The sequence below is a fragment of the Neofelis nebulosa genome, chromosome 7, assembly GCF_028018385.1.
Source record: "Neofelis nebulosa isolate mNeoNeb1 chromosome 7, mNeoNeb1.pri, whole genome shotgun sequence".
Taxonomy (NCBI): Eukaryota; Metazoa; Chordata; class Mammalia; order Carnivora; family Felidae; genus Neofelis; species Neofelis nebulosa.
This window is the reverse complement of record NC_080788.1, coordinates 132740451-132758469: the sequence shown is the minus strand read 5'-3', so window position 1 is coordinate 132758469 and position 18019 is coordinate 132740451. Positions and strand designations below refer to the sequence as shown.

The window sequence follows — 18019 nt, the reverse complement described above, 5'->3', positions numbered from 1 at the left end:
CACATTCCAGTAAGACCCTTTGGGGTTCTAAGAAGGAAAAAACCCTGACTCAGATTGATTTAAAGAACAAGGAGGTTTATTTGGTTCATGTAACTGTAGTGTGCAGAGGCTCATCACATCATAGGACCCAGGTCCAGTGCTCTGCAATTCCCTGAGTTCTTCTTTTCTTCCACGTGATGGATATTTCATAACCACAAAATGGCCATGAGATTCCAGTACCTTAACTGCCTAGCACATCATCCAGAGCAAAAGCCAGAGCCCTTATCCTAGCATTACGAGCAGGTTAGGTCACATGCCCACCACTGAACCCACTGAATCGTTGGTCCAGGGCATTGGGCTGCTTTGATTGGCTTAACTCAGGTGCATGGCCCACTCCTGAAGCCAAGAACTAATGGATTTTGAAGGGAATGTCAGACGGTTTCTACTCAGTCTTGTCAATGAGCCCTGTGCCCCAGGATAGTCAGGGAGGCAGCAAAGAGCCAGTGAGGTTACACTGGTAACATGACAGCTTAGGTAACATCCGTGGTGATTTGTTAGAGACTGGAAATCGAAGACCACTCCTCTATTTTCTTAGCATGGTGTGAACCTCCCTGATTCTGGTATGAACCTGAAAGAGGAGGACAGCCCAGTAATGACTGAGATGGAATTTCCTATAGCTTGGTGGTATCTGGGCTGGGAGTTGCAATTAAATTCATTTAAAGAAAAGGTAGCAATTCATATATAAATTATATATAAATATACATATATATTTAGCACTGAATCAATGAACAGACTCATGTCATTGAATAGTCTGCAATACCATCAAGTCAATTTTCTTTTTTTTTTTTTTAATTTTTTTTTAACATTTATTTATTTTTGAGACAGAGAGAGACAGAGCATGAACAGGGGAGGGGCAGGGAGAGAGGGAGACACAGAATCTGAAACAGGCTCCAGGCTCTGAGCTGTCAGCACAGAGCCCGACGCGGGGCTCGGACTCACGGACCGTGAGATCATGACCTGAGCCAGAGTCGGACGCTTAACCAACCAAGCCACCCAGGCGCCCCGATCAAGTCAATTTTCTAACATCTTACCAAAGATTTGGGGAATGAACATCATAAAATTTCTTATAAGTAAGGAATGATAGATGGAAATCAACATGACACGACCTGCTTTTATGGATTTAAGATGAATAATATGTCATTGATAATATCTGTATCTGTTTTACTTTAACAAATGTAAAAAATGTTAATTAAGGCTTTCTAAAAAGGACACTCTCTCTCTTCAAACTTACTTTCCCATATAATCTTGAAAATTTTCAACCAAAATCCAAATCGTTACAAGGGTTTCAGATACTGAACTCTAGGGCTAGGACAAAGTAAGAAATTGTACCATTCTTAGTTCACTCCATTAACTAACTTATCATTTATTCACTCAACAAACAATTCTGATTACTAGTGAGAACACCCTTAATAGTAGTCCTTTCAGGGGTCAGAACAAGATTTGTAGAGCAAGAAGGAGAATCTCCGCTTATCTTAGACCCTGCTTTGCCTTGGCAATCCTTTAATCCGAGGAAGACTGGGCAAGTGTTACAATGAAGTAAGTAGGTCTTCCTTTCCCACAGTCCCTTTGAACACAGATATCACACTTTCCCTTCTTGGATGAACTGCCAGTGATGCACCAAAGGCATTACCCTGAAGACTTAAAATGGCTTTCCTTAGCATCAGCAAGTGTCATCTCCATGAATGGGTGAATGGCATGAGAGCATACTTTTTAGGTATATATATTGAAAAACACTGACAGAGCCTAATCGATCTGGCCCTCACGTGCGTCCTTGCAAAGATTCATGGTACACCTCTCTGTGGCATTTCTACAGAGGCACTTTTTAGTCCATTATTTCAATCCTTTGATGTGATATAATTAACTGTGAAATGAAATCAGGGTTTCCAAGTTCATCCATTTGTTAGTAAGTGTCAATAGTCTTGGAGCCAACACCATAAATTGTACAATAATTTTGAACAGGATTCTTTTGGAAGGATGTTTACAAGTTCAATTACATACCCGAGGGGGATCAATGAAATGCCAGGAACTCACGTTAATATTTTTCATAGCACCGGCAAGTCACATCATTGTAGAGCAAGATTTCTTGGTTGTATTTGATTTGAAATTAATGGAGCACACATTTCCTCAATAACAAAATTTATATTTTTATTCTCAGAGCTTGCAGCGAACAATACGGAGTCTTCCCTAGCTTGTTTTTTTATTGGCTTGCTTTCGGAACACATAATTGCAACATTATTTGAGAAATCATAACCTATTTTCTAAATGTGTAAAGATTCACTGGTGTTTCATAAAGGGCTTAAGAAAATTATAGGCAGAAGAAAAACAGATTAGAAGCCATTATGTGTTTAATGATATGTAAACGCCGTTAAGTTATGACTGCCTTACTTATCTTTGGGGAGGTACAGATGTAAACGATTCAAAACAACAGATATATTTTTAGTGCTGAGATATCACAACAATAAATTTGAAATTAAAAGTCATACAGATATTGAATTACCTCTTGAATTTCCTAGATAATAATCTTATCATAGTAGACAGAACTGCAAACTTCTGATGTCTCAAATGTGTTACATGCCTATGTATGTGAAGGGTGGCCAGGATTTTCTTACACGGGTAAGACAACTAAATAAGTCATCCACGTTATACCCACAACCCTGCAGTAATTACACAGCGTAGCCTGTGTTCTCTTACATGTAGGGTGAGCAATTTTGAGCAGCTGGAAAAAAAAAATATGTGGAGTTTAAACCAAGTGAAATTATCTGATGATTATTGAGCTTTCCAGGAAGCACAGAAACAAGTCATGTGAACTGAATTTCAACATTTCCCCCCTTCATTTCCAATTTATAGGGGATATGTCTTGTGTCTTGGATAGAAAAACCGTCACATTATGGTACTCTGCTCTTTGGGGGTGGCGGTCAGCCCAGAGCAACATACAAGGTTCTAACTAGAACATGATCGACACCTAGTGGCCACAGGCAAGTCCTCTGTGGGATTTGTCTTGGCCAGCAACACATGCTGTAGCAAGAAAAGGATCTTTGGAGGAGAAGGAATCCGAACTCCCACATAGCTCCCCCTCAACCAAGTTTGACCCAATTTTGCCATTGTCAGCTTGTTCCTGCAAACAAGGGGCGTTCGGCGAATGCAACTAAATAACATGAACTTAATCACCTTGTGCTCCATCTTTAAGCTGTATGAGAGGCCAAAAAAAATAAAAGAAATGAATGGTCATTTTTTTTTTTAAGTTGAATCCAGTCAGGTGTTTATTTTTTTTTTTTATTTTTTTATTTTTTTATTTTTTTTTTTATTTAAAAAAAATTTTTTTTTTCAACGTTTTTTATTTATTTTTGGGACAGAGAGAGACAGAGCATGAACGGGGGAGGGGCAGAGACAGAGGGAGACACAGAATCGGAAACAGGCTCCAGGCTCCGAGCCATCAGCCCAGAGCCTGACGCGGGGCTCGAGCTCACAGACCGCGAGATCGTGACCTGGCTGAAGTCGGACGCTTAACCGACTGCGCCACCCAGGCGCCCCAGTCAGGTGTTTATTTTATAAACAAAGAACAAAACAGGATGTTCCTGCTTTCTTTTATCTATTTATTAAAAAAATTTTTTTAATGTTTATTTATTTTTGAGAGAGAGAGACAGAGTGTGTGTGAGCAGGGGAGGGGCAGAGAGAGGGAGACACAGAATCTGAAGCAGGGTCCAGGCTCTGAGCTGTCAGCACAGAGCCCAATGGGGGGCTCAAACTCACAAACTGTGAGATCATGACCTGAGCTGAAGCTGGACGTTTATCCGACTGAGCCACCCAGGTGCCCTGTTCCTGCTTTCTTCCCCATCAGTTATTCTTCCCCATCGGTTTCTGCCCAGAAGACGTAAATAAAACAACTCAGTCAGAACTGGGTTTTTCCAGAGTACTATTTTCCAGAATAGTCTTTGGCTGCAACTTCTGGCTGAGGGAAAAAGAAGGGAGTAGAGATAGGCAGAATCTTAACAATGACCCCTTGACTGCTGATCTAGTAAAAAGAAAATGAAAACACCCACGTGGCACATCATTTCAGAAATTAAAGAGGTAATACATGTTCTCCTAGTTGGTATTAGACATCTTACATAATAGTACAAACATGTGCTGAAAGATCCCAGGAATTTTTGTTTGTTTGTTTTTGTGAGATGGGGCAGGTTGTTGGGTGTGTGAATATGTGTTATTTGTATGTGGGTGTGTCTGTTGGAGGAACAGCCTACTGATGCATGGCAGCGTTCTCCAATGGACCTAGACAAAGACGTCTATTATCACAGAGGCCTTCTTGAGTCAGGGTGTTGTTGTAGCTGTTGTGCTTCCATAGCAACCCGTGGACCGGGTTAGCCAGCCAAGAACAGGGGCCCATGCATAAATGACAGATTGATGGCAGTGGTGGCTGGACTAAAAGAAGCCCAGGGCAAGACAGATGCGTTGGAAAAAGAAATGCCACCATGCCATGCATCACAGATTCTATTTTAAAATTGGCATTGTGTAGGGGTGCCTGGGTGGTTCAGTCGGTTAAGCACTGACTTTGGCTCAGGTCATGATCTCACGGTCCGTGGATGTCAGCCCCGCGTCGGGCTCTGTGCTGACGTCTCAGAGCCTGGAGCCTGCTTCAGAATCTGTGTCTCCCTCTCTCTCTGCCCCTCCCCCGCTTGCTCTGTGTCTTTCTCTCAAAAATAAATAAACATTACAACAATTAAAACTGGTGTTGTGTAATTCAAAATGAATAAGTTTGCAAGGTCAACGGAGGTAATTGGTAAATAATTGTTTATCTGATCATAACATTAAAGAATGGAAATATAACATCTTTAGGAGAATTTATGGCTTAAATTGCCAAGAGGAAATGGAATAAATGACGTTGGGGAAGCAGATTTGCCAAGGTTGCCCCTAAGCAGATGATGCTGTATCATTTGATCCAAATGAGGTGGTTATTTTTGGTATCTTTTAACTTCTCCTTCACCCGCAAAGCTTCTTCAGACTAGGTAGGAATGGAGGTTTTAAAAACCTGTGCTCAGTTTGCTCACTGGCCTGTCTCAGATGTCTAACTTTAGAGTTCATGAAAATAAAAAATAACATTCTGAATAAGGAAATGAAAAGGGAGAAACTTAAACCAATTAAAGACGGACACCTGCCCATCTGTTCATGGTGACGTCACAGAATTGTGAACTGCCAGGAGCAGGCGCTGTTGAGAATGTGCCACAGAGCCAGGAACAACGGAGACCCTTAAGTTACCTTAACGGATGTGCGTCGCCACCCGGAAGAAGTAAAGAGGGCAAGGGTGTGCTGCAGTCAGCCCTGGTCAGCTCACCTTGCTACATTCCTGCCCCAGTGTCCTAAGAACTCTTCTGTCTCTCGGTGACAGGGTTTTGGAGTGATGGGGGTTCAGAGCTGATGGCCAGGAGAGAATTCTTGAGGTGTTTTTGGTGCAAAAAAGGTGGTTTTATTAGAGCACGAGGACAGGACCCATGGGCAGAAGAGCTGCGCTGGGGTTGTGAAGAATGAATGGTTATATACTACGGAGTCTGGGGAGGTAAAGGCAAGAGGAAGTTTCCAAAGGGATTTTCATATGCTAAAGAAGACTCACAGGACACTGGAGGCCTAGTTATTGTCAAGTGAAGGTTGTTTTTCCTTCTAGCAAATCATTACTATTAAAACGGTAGGGGGTTCCTGGAGAAATGTTATACTCCCCCTGCCTCAAGTATTTGCCAATGGGCTGAAGGTTAGAAAGAAATTTAACTTTACCTACCATTTCCTTCTTGCCTTTGTCCCCCATTATCACTATGGAGGGGTGATGTTGGGGCTCCAGGAAACCGAGTCTATAGGTTTCTGGAGATTAGGCTATGGATAAGATTGCCTTTTTTTCTTGTAATTTACTAAGATACTTGTAAACTGATGGAGACTTATGTCCTGCAGGACTGTGATCTCTGTTAACCATCTGTTTTCTTTCCTTTCCTTTGTTCTTGGGTAGCTGGGAGTTCCTGAGGAATATCAGGCATATCCCACTTGGGGGTGGGGCTTGGAGGTGACTTAGGGGGTGTGGGTTGGGCTGGGGGGTAGGATGAGTGGGGGCGGAGTGGTCGGGAGCGGGGCAGGAGGGGTTGTTTGCAGGGTGTCAGCTTGCCTTATGCCCCCTCATCACTGGGTAGCTGTCCACGTATCTTGACAAAGATGAGAATAACTAGTAATAATGAACATTTAGAGATCTCATCACAGTTTTACAAAGTGTTTTTCATGCCTACTTGTCAAAAGCAAGTGTTACTATTGCCCCCGCAGTCTACAGAGACTGAGCCTTAGGGAGAGCATGAAAATTCTTTAAGGTCAAACAGTTCGTAAGTGGATGATGGGTGGCATTCCAATCTGGGTCTTCTGCCAACAAAGTCCCAGGAAGATAATAGTGACAAGGTCTTTCTCCTTCCAGACAGACTTTCCGTTCAATGGAGGACTGTAATTAGGAATTTAAAAAGCTTTTCAAAACTGAAGGGTTAACTTTCCAATGTTGGGACTGTAGGTGATTGGAGATCCTGTCTAGAGTGCTTTGCCCTGAAACCAGGAGAACATCCCCCAACCATGGGCTCTCCGAGACTGGCCTGCTCTGACAGGATGGATAGGCTGCTCGAAGATTTTGGCAGCTTGGTTCATTTTTAACTTACCCTACAACATTCTAAATCAATGATTTCTGTTGCTAATCATTAAGTAGGACATTCTTATTAAGGGTGCCACGGATTTGTATTTGCCGCATCTCTTTATATAGCCAACTGAGGGAAAGTCCTGACCGGCTCTTCATAACAAATCATCTTAGCTACTATCCATGTAACTGATTATATTGCCAGAGGTATTCATTAATAAAACAACTCTCCTTTTTTCCCTTATTCTGATATAAGTCCAATGACTCTCCCGAATAACTCTTCAGGCATATATATCTTTTGCATCCCTACAGAAAGAAATGGTCGAAGTGTTAAGAACAAACAAACCAACAAATATAAAGGAGGAAAAGCAACTCTAGAGGGAAGTCAAGATCTTGGGGTTCAAGCCTGGCCCTGCTTCCAACCTAACTGTGTGATCTTGGACAAGACACTTAATTGGCATTTGAGTTTCCAGATGCGGGCAACATTGTTTCTGGACCTCTTACTTTTACAAGTATTCACGTTACAGGCTGCCAATAATTTACCAATAGTTAATTAACAGTCGAAACTCTTTTAATTACTCTTCATTTTAGTGGTGGATTTTTAGCTTTTAGGCATATGTAAGTGTATCTCAGCATGACCAGACAGAATCTACTAATTCTCCAGAGACTTTATGACCAGAAAAATGCAAAGAACAGAGAGTACGCAAACAGCCTCAGAGCAAGATGGCTTTCTCTTGTGTACCTGAACCATCACTGAAAACTTTAATAGAAAATGTAGACAGTATGTGCACTCACTGATTTATTAGTGTGTGTCTACAACCTCATTACTGAAAAGATATTAGTCGGGTTTTTATTGTTGTTGTTGTTGTTGTTGTTAACAGGTAATGTGAGGGCATCAAATGGTACCAAAACATTTGTAATCAGATCATTTTGCAGGGAGGAGGAGTAGAAGGACAGATCGGAAGCAGAGAGGGAAGAGAAAGAAGAGAAGGAGAGAGGAGAGAAGGGGAAGTGTCTGATAAAAAAAAATCTTTAAAAAAAAATACTTTGGTTCATAAAATTGTTTACCTAATGAATGCTTACTTAAAATTAGGCAGAGTGATGTCCACAATGAGAAAATACAAATATAAAAGAATACATTGTATCAAGATTCTCTATTCAAAGTCCAAAAAGAAGTCCCTGAATGTAAGATTTAATGCAATAAGTTTCTTTGTTGTCTATAATAGGTCTTTTCGTCTAGACATTAAACTTCTGATAATTTCAAGTATGTTGTACTTAACTGTAAACTTTTTAAAAACTATCATTTTAAAGGAGTAAAGAAGGTCTCTGAGCAGCTGAAAGAGCTTTCACAGAGCTCATAGATTTACATCACAGAAGAGGCCTTCAGACTCTTGTTCAGAGCCCATTTGCTTTTTGTTTATCAAAAGTCTTACAGTCTTAATGACTAGGTTTCCAAGTTGATGCAAACTTCCTAAGACTTCATGAGACCATTTCTTCTGTAACCCCAATACTTAACACAAAGCCTAGTATAAAAAGAGCTCAATAAATATTTGTTAACTAATGAGAAGGTTAGAAGCAGTATTTAGTAGTTGGGGTTGTTGGAGACAGGTACATACAGTTGGGAAAAAGGATAGTTGATGGTCTGAAATCCATAGAATGACTGAGAAAAATCATGAAAAGCAGACACAAAGCTCACTGATTTAAGGACATAGAGTTCCATACATCTTACTGACCTCTGAAAGGTTATAGAATATATTTAAAAAAAAAATCAATTGCCATCAATAATAACGATCCTGAGTCACTAGGATAATATTAAATTTTGTTTAATACTCATTAAAAAAATCTTCTAAAAGATTTCCATTGAAGAAGATTAGAATATTCAATTGGAACACCTACTCCCCCCCATGCTAGATTTCCTCTTCAAAATGTAAACTTGATGATATGATACTGTGTACCTAAAAAAAAAAGAAAAAGTCTTCACTTCTATTCCAGGATGTCTAATTCCACGGTGTCTCTGGTAGACATAGAAAGTATGCTTTTTCTTTGCCCTTGTGAGTTATTAAGCTTCCCAGTACAGAATTTTAATATATTCCACATATCAGCTCTTCCTGTTTCAGTTACAAAACAGTACAGAATTGGATCAGCAACACAATTTAAACTTGTTAGTGCCACCGTGATTCTATACATTGTGTAAGTTGGATTCCCGGACTTGTTGTGGTCAAATATATGTTTATCAGGGTTCACATCATGCTCTAAAACGCTGCGAATCAGCAGCATCACATGAAAGGGAGTGAAACACAGGACGAAAGTCAACGTGATGCTAATAAGTAGTTTTATGATTCTCTTCTTTTCGTTGTTTTCCGTGGCTTGATTATGCTGCACAGCTTGGTAGACTTTCTGGTTGCAAATCATTATAATGACCAAAGGTATTGCATAGCCTGTACACGTCCTAAACAAGTTCAAATTGATTTGCCATTTCTCCAAGGGGTATTTGTCATAGCATAAAGTAAAATTAGACTTTTTGGCCTCACAGTATTCTATAGTCGTTTCATCTTTCCACAGAATGATACTGTTGAACATGGTTTCCAACACCCAGATGGACAGGCTGACCATGAAGGCAGATCTTCTTGTCCTTAGAAAAGAAAACCTCAAAGGGTGGACAACTGCTAAATACCGGTCAACGGCGATGCAGGTGAGGAATGCTGTGCTGCTGTAAAAGTTCATGTACATGAAGAAAGCATTCCCTTTGCACAGAGCATGGGAGAACGTCCAGTTGTCATTATTCCAAGTGTAATCAATCCATAGAGGGAGAGTTGATGTGTAGAGCAGATCTGATAGTGATAAACTGAAGAGGTAAATTCCTAATTCATTTTCCTTCTTTGCTTGCAGAAAAGACACACACAGAGACCCAATATTGGCTGGAACACTGGCTATAACCACAAAGATGTAAATAACTGGAAATAAATAGTGATCGAAGTAGTGCTGTTCTTCAAGGCATGTGCTGTTCATTTTTGTTTTGTTTGTTTTGTTTTGCTTTTCGTTTTAAGGCAGCAGTTGCATTTGGTCTGAGAAGGTCAGTAGCAAGGCAAAGCCTTGCCTCCTTCTAGTTTGTTTTTAACATCTCATTCTTTTACTAAAATTTCTCACTTCTTCTTTGCTTTCCAAAGTTCTGATTAATTCGTTAGTGCTTTTAAAGGGTGGATGTAGACTGATTTTCACAAAGATACCAGTGGTTGGAAGTCAGAATCCAGCCTCCTGGCAGTTAGCGCAAATGGTCATGGATCTTAATGAGAAGGAGTCCACGTTCTCGTTATCACAGAATGCTGATGAAGAATCCCCAGCAATCAACTGGGTCATCCCTCGGTGTCCACAGAGTATGGTCTCCAACTTGTTTTTCTTTGCAAAACTCAGAGGAGATCGGTGCACATGTGAATACAGAAGGCTTTGTTTTCACAGACACTGACATCTCTTTTTAAATGCCTTTGTTTCTGTAATGAAAGATGAACTAGAATAGTTTAGATGTTTACTGGGTATAACACGATTTTGAAATAATCCTCTTTTTTTTCACTGCTTGCAGGTAGCAAAAACGTATTAAATTACAATGAAGGCATTTAAAAAGGGGAATTATTTAATTGACTGCAGTGAAGGAAATCAAGCTGAGAATTTTTTTCTATTTCCAATAAGAATTATCCACAGGGTGACAGATTAGGGGGAATGCTATTTCTCACTGGACATGATCACAAAACTAACGTTAAAAAGTCATTTTAGGAACTAATAAAAAAGATGGAAATTTAATGATTTGCTTGAAATCAGTAAATGCTTTGGAGTTGTATGATAAACTGTATAGTTATATGATTTCAAATGTTGAGTTTTGCATGCAATCTAGGTATAAGGCACCTTCAATATCAGCTTATTGGCCAAGAATATGTTGTCACGAGAAATTTAATAAAGTGAAACATTTTAAAATATAGCAACTTGCTAAAACTTCATAAATAATTAAACCATGCTGCCTCTTATGTTTTTCCCTTTGCTTCCTTTGGTGGGCACTTTATCTTCCTCGTACTTTTGTGAGAGAGAGGGCAGAATGTTCTTAATTCTGGGTAACATCTTGGCATCATCACTGTCTGCCTTTTTACCTGATTGTTTATTAGCTAGTTTCTTTTTAAAGGCCTGATGTTATAGATTCACAAAGGAACACAGACTCCATTCTTGTCTTCACAGTGGAGTAGAGAAGTGCCTTTGCTAGTGAGGCCTGTTGCTGCTTTGGATGATTTATGTGATGGGGAGCTTCAGAAGATTTGCCTTCTTGTTGTGTGCTGTGGGGCCTCGATAAGACCCAAAGTCCCCCTTTCCAAGTGTCAGTGAGCCCTGAGCACAACAGAGGCCTTGTCACCACAAGCCACAAGGGTTCTGCTAGCAGAATAAACATATGCAGAGTACATCTTTATACAGCACTCTTAAAAGAAAGTGGAGAACTAAATTTCCCGAAATCTCATTGTTTTCCCACACCTAGAAATATGAACACAATGTGAAAAAAACCACCTTTTAAATCAATAGGTGAAACTTCCAGAGAGAAAAAGAAAACTGTGATGGAAAAAAAGAAAGTGGGAGCTGAGATCGGGAAGGTGAGCGAGCAGAAAACTCTGAATGTCCAGGAGGCATATTTGGATCAGAAGAACTAACTAGGGCCTCTGAATGCAGGGGAGCTAGAGACACAGCCCCAACCCACACAGGCAGGAAGTGGCCCTCCGCCACCCCACGCAGGTTGGAGTCCAGGAGCCGCTGCCCACAGGCAGAGGATGAACTAGAAAATAAACAAAATAAAATAACAAACTGGACAGCCATCTGCAGACAGCAGAGAAAGTTGGCAAGTTTGCTGTCTCAGCTTTGTTTCTCTGTGGGGCTATGATGGAGAATCCCTGAGGATTCACGGCCTCCGGCTGGTCCGCACTTGGGAATGGGGCCTGAGTCTACACTATTTTTTTTTTTTAATAAGGTTTTAAAAAAATGTTTATTTGTTTATTTTGAGGGAGAGAGAGAGAGAGCACGAGCAGGGGAGGGGGAGAGAGAGAGAGACAGGGAGAGAGAGAGAAAGAATCCCAGCAGGCCCCTCACCACCAACAGTGTAGACCCTGACGGGGGGCTCGAACTCACGAACCGTGAGACGATGACCTGAGCGGAAACCAAGAGATGGATGCCTAACTGACTAAGCCACCCAGGCGCCCCTGAGTCTACACTATTAGTTTGGTCCTGTAAACTGCAGGCCGCCATGAACTAGCACCAGACCTATGCGCTCACCTTTATCAGTCATCAAGGAAATACAGACTAAAACCTCAAGGAGGTACACTCCACACCCGAAAAACAAATAACCCAGTGAAGAAATGGGCAGAAAACATGAATAGACACTTCTCTAAAGAAGACATCCGGATGGCCAACAGGCACATGAAAAGATGTTCAACGTCGCTCCTCATCAGGGAAATACAAATCAAAACCACACTCAGATACCACCTCACGCCAGTCAGAGTGGCCAAAATGAAGAAATCAGGAGACTATAGATGCTGGAGAGGATGTGGAGAGACGGGAACCCTCTTGCACTGTTGGTGGGAATGCAAATTGGTGCAGCCGCTCTGGAAAGCAGTGTGGAGGTTCCTCAAAAAATTAAAAATAGACCTACCCTATGACCCAGCAATAGCACTGCTAGGAATTTATCCAAGGGATACAGGAGTACTGATGCATAGGGGCACTTGTACCCCAATGTTTATAGCAGCACTCTCAACAATCGCCAAATTATGGAAAGAGACTAAATGTCCATCAACTGATGAATGGATAAAGAAATTGTGGTTTATATACACAATGGAATACTACGTGGCAATGAGAAAGAATGAAATATGGCCTTTTGTAGCAACGTGGATGGAACTGGAGAGTGTGATGCTAAGTGAAATAAGCCATACAGAGAAAGACAGATACCATATGGTTTCACTCTTATGTGGATCCTGAGAAACGTAACAGAAACCCATGGGGGAGGGGAAGGGAAAAAAAAAAAAAAAAGAGGTTAGAGTGGGAGAGAGCCAAAGCATAAGAGACTGTTAAAAACTGAGAACAAACTGAGGGTTGATGGGGGGTGGGAGGGAGGGGAGGGTGGGTGATGGGTATTGAGGAGGGCACCTTTTGGGATGAGCACTGGGTGTTGTATGGAAACCAATTTGACAGTAAATTTCATATATTAAAAAATAAAAAAAAAATAAATAAATAAAAAAAAATATAGAGCCGATTTTTATCAATAAAAAAAAAAAAAATAAAATAAAACCTCAAGGAGGTACAACTAGGAACCCACCAAAATAAATAAAATGAAAGAGACAGAAGGCAACAATATTGTGGTGAGAATTAGAGCTCCTGGGACTCTTCTGTCCTGTTGGTTGGAAAACTGCTTTGGCACTTGTGTATATACCACACTTATATACGGTTCGGCGATTGCTCTTCTAGGTGTATGGCCAACAGAAATACATACGTATGTTTACCAAAAGGCACGTGGTAGAATGAGGATATCCACAGTAGCGTTATTTGTAACATCCCCCAGTGGAATGGCCACTAAGTAAATTGTGGCATAGTAACATAATTGAAATCTATACATCAGTGAAAATGAACACATCATTGCTGTATCCAATAACACAGCTGAAGCTCAGAAACAATGCAGAGTGATAGAAAAAGGCAGGCACAAAAGAATATGTACTAACTGATTAAAAACTAGGTAAAGTTAATCCATGCTTGTCCGAAATCGGAGTAGTGGTCCACTTATTAAAGGCTTCCTATGTGCTGGGCACCACATTAAATGGCATGCATGTTTGTTACAATTTATCCTTTACTACAATTCTGCGCTATTTATTAAAATTGAGCCACACATTAACTAATTAGCCCCCGAATACCTATCTAATCTTTTGTACAACTTGGCTATAATCCTAGGTTGGAATGCTAAATAAAGCCTCTTGACTCTTAACTATTTTGCCTTCTACTTTTTACATAAAAATGCCTTAGAGGGCACCTGGATGGCTCAGTCGGTTAAGCGCCTGACTCTTGATTTTGGCTCAGGTCATGATCTCGGATTTGTGAGTTCCAGCCCGGCATTGGGCTCTGCACTGACAATGTGGAGCCTGCTTGGGATTCTCTCTCTCTCTCTCTCTCTCTCTGCTCCTCCCCCACTTGCTATCTCTCAAAATAAATAAATAAACTTAAAAAAAAAATACCTTAGAAATTTGAGGTATTTTTGTAGGAATGCAGACCAGCTTTGGTGAGAAAGAAGAATATTTTCTATTTTCTATTGAAGTTTCCAGCACTGACAGATTAGGACAAGTCTTTTAGCCATAAAAACAGATCTAATTAAAGAAAATAATTTGTGAAAAATCATTTCTGTAAATTAGATAGAAAGTAACCACATGTCTTCTAGAAAACATCACTTTCACATTGTCTATTAGACTACACAGGCTTCAAATAAACTTGTGAAAATCACCTTACATCATGTCCTCACACTTAGTGACAATGTGTTGTTATGTGCCCACAGATTTCAAGGGTTTCTTTTCTATAACAGATAACGTAGCAGATTCACTCAGACAGGCTTTTATTTTTACTGCACTTGATTTGAGAAAAGATGACTAAAAGGAGCAAATATTCTGCTACCACACTCAAAAGAATCTCCCAGTTCTTAAGAGTCATGAGGCTGAGTTTCAAAGAGTCTATTTTTCACTTCCGGAATCCTCTGTGAATTATTTCAAAGTTGAAATTAATTGTCTTTCCCCACTCATAATGTGGTAGCAAAGAAACTGAACATCAGACCGATTGTGAGATAGAGACCTATGCAGCATGATATGTCTGTATTGTTGCAAACAGTCATATGGAGTTGAAGGCGGCATCTATCTCGTCAGTTCAGATGCAAGAAGGAACACTAGATATCATACCACCTGCAGGCACAGCTGGACCAGCAAGGGAACGAACGCAACCCCACTAGCTTGCGAGTAGTTAATCAGCACTACCTTAAAGATAGAATTCCCAAATGTACCTAATGCAATCTCTAACAGAAAGCATAAAGATATTTTTCAGAATTTAAATCTCTTGAGATGGAAAAGACCTTTGGTGGGGACCAGGATCAGAGCAGGATCAGAGCACCTGTTAACGTGACCTCATGGGCCTGTAGTCAGCAGTGTCCACCTTCTCAGGAGACCTCTGATAACATGACCTCATGGGCCTCTACTGAATGGTGGCTACCTTCTCAGACCTCTGATGATAAGACCTCATAAGCCCCACTCAACAGTGCTCACCTTCTCAGGAGACCTCCTCTGACTTCAGGGGCCCCCAATGAATGTTTGCCTTCTCAGGAGACCTCTGCTTCACGGGCATGGCTTCACGGGCCCCCACTCAACAGTGTCCAGCCTCTCAAGAGACTCCTGCTAACATGACCTCACAGTCCTCCACTCATGAATGTCCACTTCCTCAGGAGACCCTTGTCCCAAATTTTGCCCTTCAAACCTCTCACGTGCAAGCCACTGGGGAGTTCAGGACTGAGGAGGGTTAGCTCCCCATTTTCCTAGCTGGCACCACACCAATAAACAGCCTACCTTTCTTCACTTCAAAAGCTCCGTGACAGTTTTAACTGACTTGCTGCACATTAGGTGGAAAAACTCTGGTTTGTTTTGGTTACAGAGGGTCATATTAAACATTTGTCAGAAAAAAAAATCAGGTGCTGGTTATCTTGGGGGAGGGGCCGAGTAATGACTGGAAGAGGGCACGAGGGGGCCTTCTGAGAATTTGTAACGTTTTGGCTTTTGATATGAGTGTTGATTCCGTGAACAAGTTCGGTTTGCAGACACTCAATTCATCCAGCTGTACACTCAGGACATGTGTCTTTTTCTGCATGTATACTACACTGCAATTATAAAGTTAAAAAGTGGAATCAAAGGCTGTGTGAGATGAGATATAAAGAATCCTGACAACCAACCAACAACTGTATTACCTTCAGATGGAGCATAGAGGCCTTCCTGAGAACTGACAGGATTTTACTTCTTATCTCATATATAAAAAGTAATTCATAGAAGCCAAAACAATAAATAATTTAAACAATATGAAAATGAATTCACCAAAAAAAAAAATTGCTATATGAAAAAACGAATATTCTAGGCACCTGGAAGAGTACATACAAATTGTCCCTTGAGGAAAGCTCAGCCTAGGCTTCTCTGTGAGGAATTCTCCCAGAACAAATGGATGGTTGCCAGAGGGCAGGGGCAGGATGATGAGCAAACTGGGTGAAGGGGAAAGGAAGGCACCGGCTTCTAGTTATGGAATGAAGGAGTCGTGGGGGATGAAAGGTACAGCTTAGCAAATACAGTCAGTTGTTTCGTATATAGTCAGGGCTGTGTGGTGGTGACGGATGGTAGCTACATTTGCGATGAGCACAGAATCATGTACAGAGCTACTGAGTCACCATTTTGTCCACCTAAAACTAACGGAACATTGTGTGTCCGTTATACTTCAATAAAAACATTAAATAAAAAAAAAAGAATTCTCGGGGCGCCTGGGTGGCGCAGTCGGTTAAGCGTCCGACTTCAGCCAGGTCACGATCTCGCGGTCCGTGAGTTCGAGCCCCGCGTCGGGCTCTGGGCTGATGGCTCAGAGCCTGGAGCCTGTTTCCGATTCTGTGTCTCCCTCTCTCTCTGCCCCTCCCCCGTTCATGCTCTGTCTCTGTCTGTCCCAAAAATAAATAAAAAACATTAAAAAAAAAAAAAATTAAAAAAAAAAAAAGAATTCTCACAGATAGAGTTCTAACAAATATGAGCTCATTAAAACACACACGTGCGCGCACACACACACATTTGACCACTATGTTTGAGATTCAACAAAAATGAGAAAGATGAGTAGCAGATCCACAAAACCTTAAGAGATAGATTATACAATCAATTTACAAATCTATTAACAAATTAATAGATACACAACACAAAACAAGTGTGTTTAATAACAAATAAAGAAAGGAATTTGAACACATGAGTAGGGAGGAAGAGACTTCAAAAGACGGGTAGGCATATTTTTGGAGCGACTGGGAAAGGCTTTCCAGAAATGAAAAATGTAATAATTTAACTTAAAAAATTAATACGGAGATTAGCTTCAGCTGAATAAAAAAATTAATGTACTGCAAGATAGATCTAAAGAAATAATACAGGGGGAGCCTGGGTGGCGCAATTAAGCCTCTGCCTCTTGATTTCAGCTCCGGCCATGATTTTCAAGGTTTGTGGGATCGAGCCCCATGTTGGGCTCTGCGTGGAGCCTGCTTGGTATTCTCTCTCTCCTTCTCTCTCTCCCCTCTCTCACTTGTGTCCTCTCTCTCTCTCAAAATAAATAAATAAATAGACATTAAAAAAATAAAGAAATAATACAAAATTACCAGTGTGAAACATATGGGAAAATACCAAAGAGACATGGAAGATAAAGTGAAAAGTTCAGGATATGTTTAACTGGCATTCCATAAGGGATAGAAGAAGAGAGAAAATAGGAAAGAGGCAACGTTCGAAAAGATAATCACTGAGAGCTGTCTAGAACTGATGAAGGACATGGATGGAATCCTCAGATTTATGAAGTCCAGCAAATTCCAAATAGGATTAAAAACAAACAAAGATGGAAATCTACATTCATGTAGACACCCTGCAATGAAGCTGAGGATCCAAGAGTAAGAGACAGAAGGCCAGAGAGAAAAAATGGTGCACCTACAAAGAGTAAAATTTACAGAGACAAAGGACTTCACAGAAGTAGTAACAGAAACCAGGAGACAGTGGGTTGATAGTTCCAAACTGCTATGAAAATGTATGTAATCCTATAATTAAATATCTGACAGAACTAAATTTCAAAACCAGGGCAAAATTAAGGACAATTTAAGATAAATTACCAGTTGGGGTGCCTGGATGACTCAGTCGGTTGAGCATCTGACTCTTGATTTCAGGTCAGGTCATGATCCCTGAACCCGTGTTGGGCTCCGTGCTGGGAGTGAAACCTGCTTAGTATCTTTCTTTCTCCCTCTGCTCCAATCTCTCTCTCTCTCACACACACACATAATAATAATAATAATAATAATAATGATAATAAACTACTACTGACGAAATTTACCCCCAAAATCTTCATTAAGAAGACCTTTAAAGGATGAAAGTGAAGAAGGAAAATGATCCTAGAAAAAAGTCTGAGATACACAAAAAGCTGAATAAGCTACTAGGATGGAACTCTGATGCTACACAGTGTCCCATCTATCACCAGGCTCACATGTCTGGGGAGAACACCTCAACCACGAAGATATCCCTCCTTGGGACC

The 18019-nt window shown here is 40.7% G+C and overlaps 1 protein-coding gene across 17 annotated transcripts in view; it reads right to left on the bottom strand.

Annotated features, from left to right (window-relative positions):
* Positions 1 to 18019, bottom strand: part of GPR65 (G protein-coupled receptor 65) — a 120631-nt gene that overhangs the window by 101445 nt on the left and 1167 nt on the right. The window contains exon 2 of one of the 17 annotated variants that reach the window (XM_058739939.1): positions 8490 to 10170. The exons of the other annotated variants lie outside the window; for them this stretch is intronic. Within the exon in view, the coding sequence (XP_058595922.1) occupies positions 8666 to 9691 (1026 nt within the window). The 5' untranslated portion in view covers positions 9692 to 10170 and the 3' untranslated portion in view covers positions 8490 to 8665. Of the gene's footprint in view, positions 1 to 8489; positions 10171 to 18019 lie in introns of those variants that run through there. 17 annotated transcript variants of the gene reach the window in all.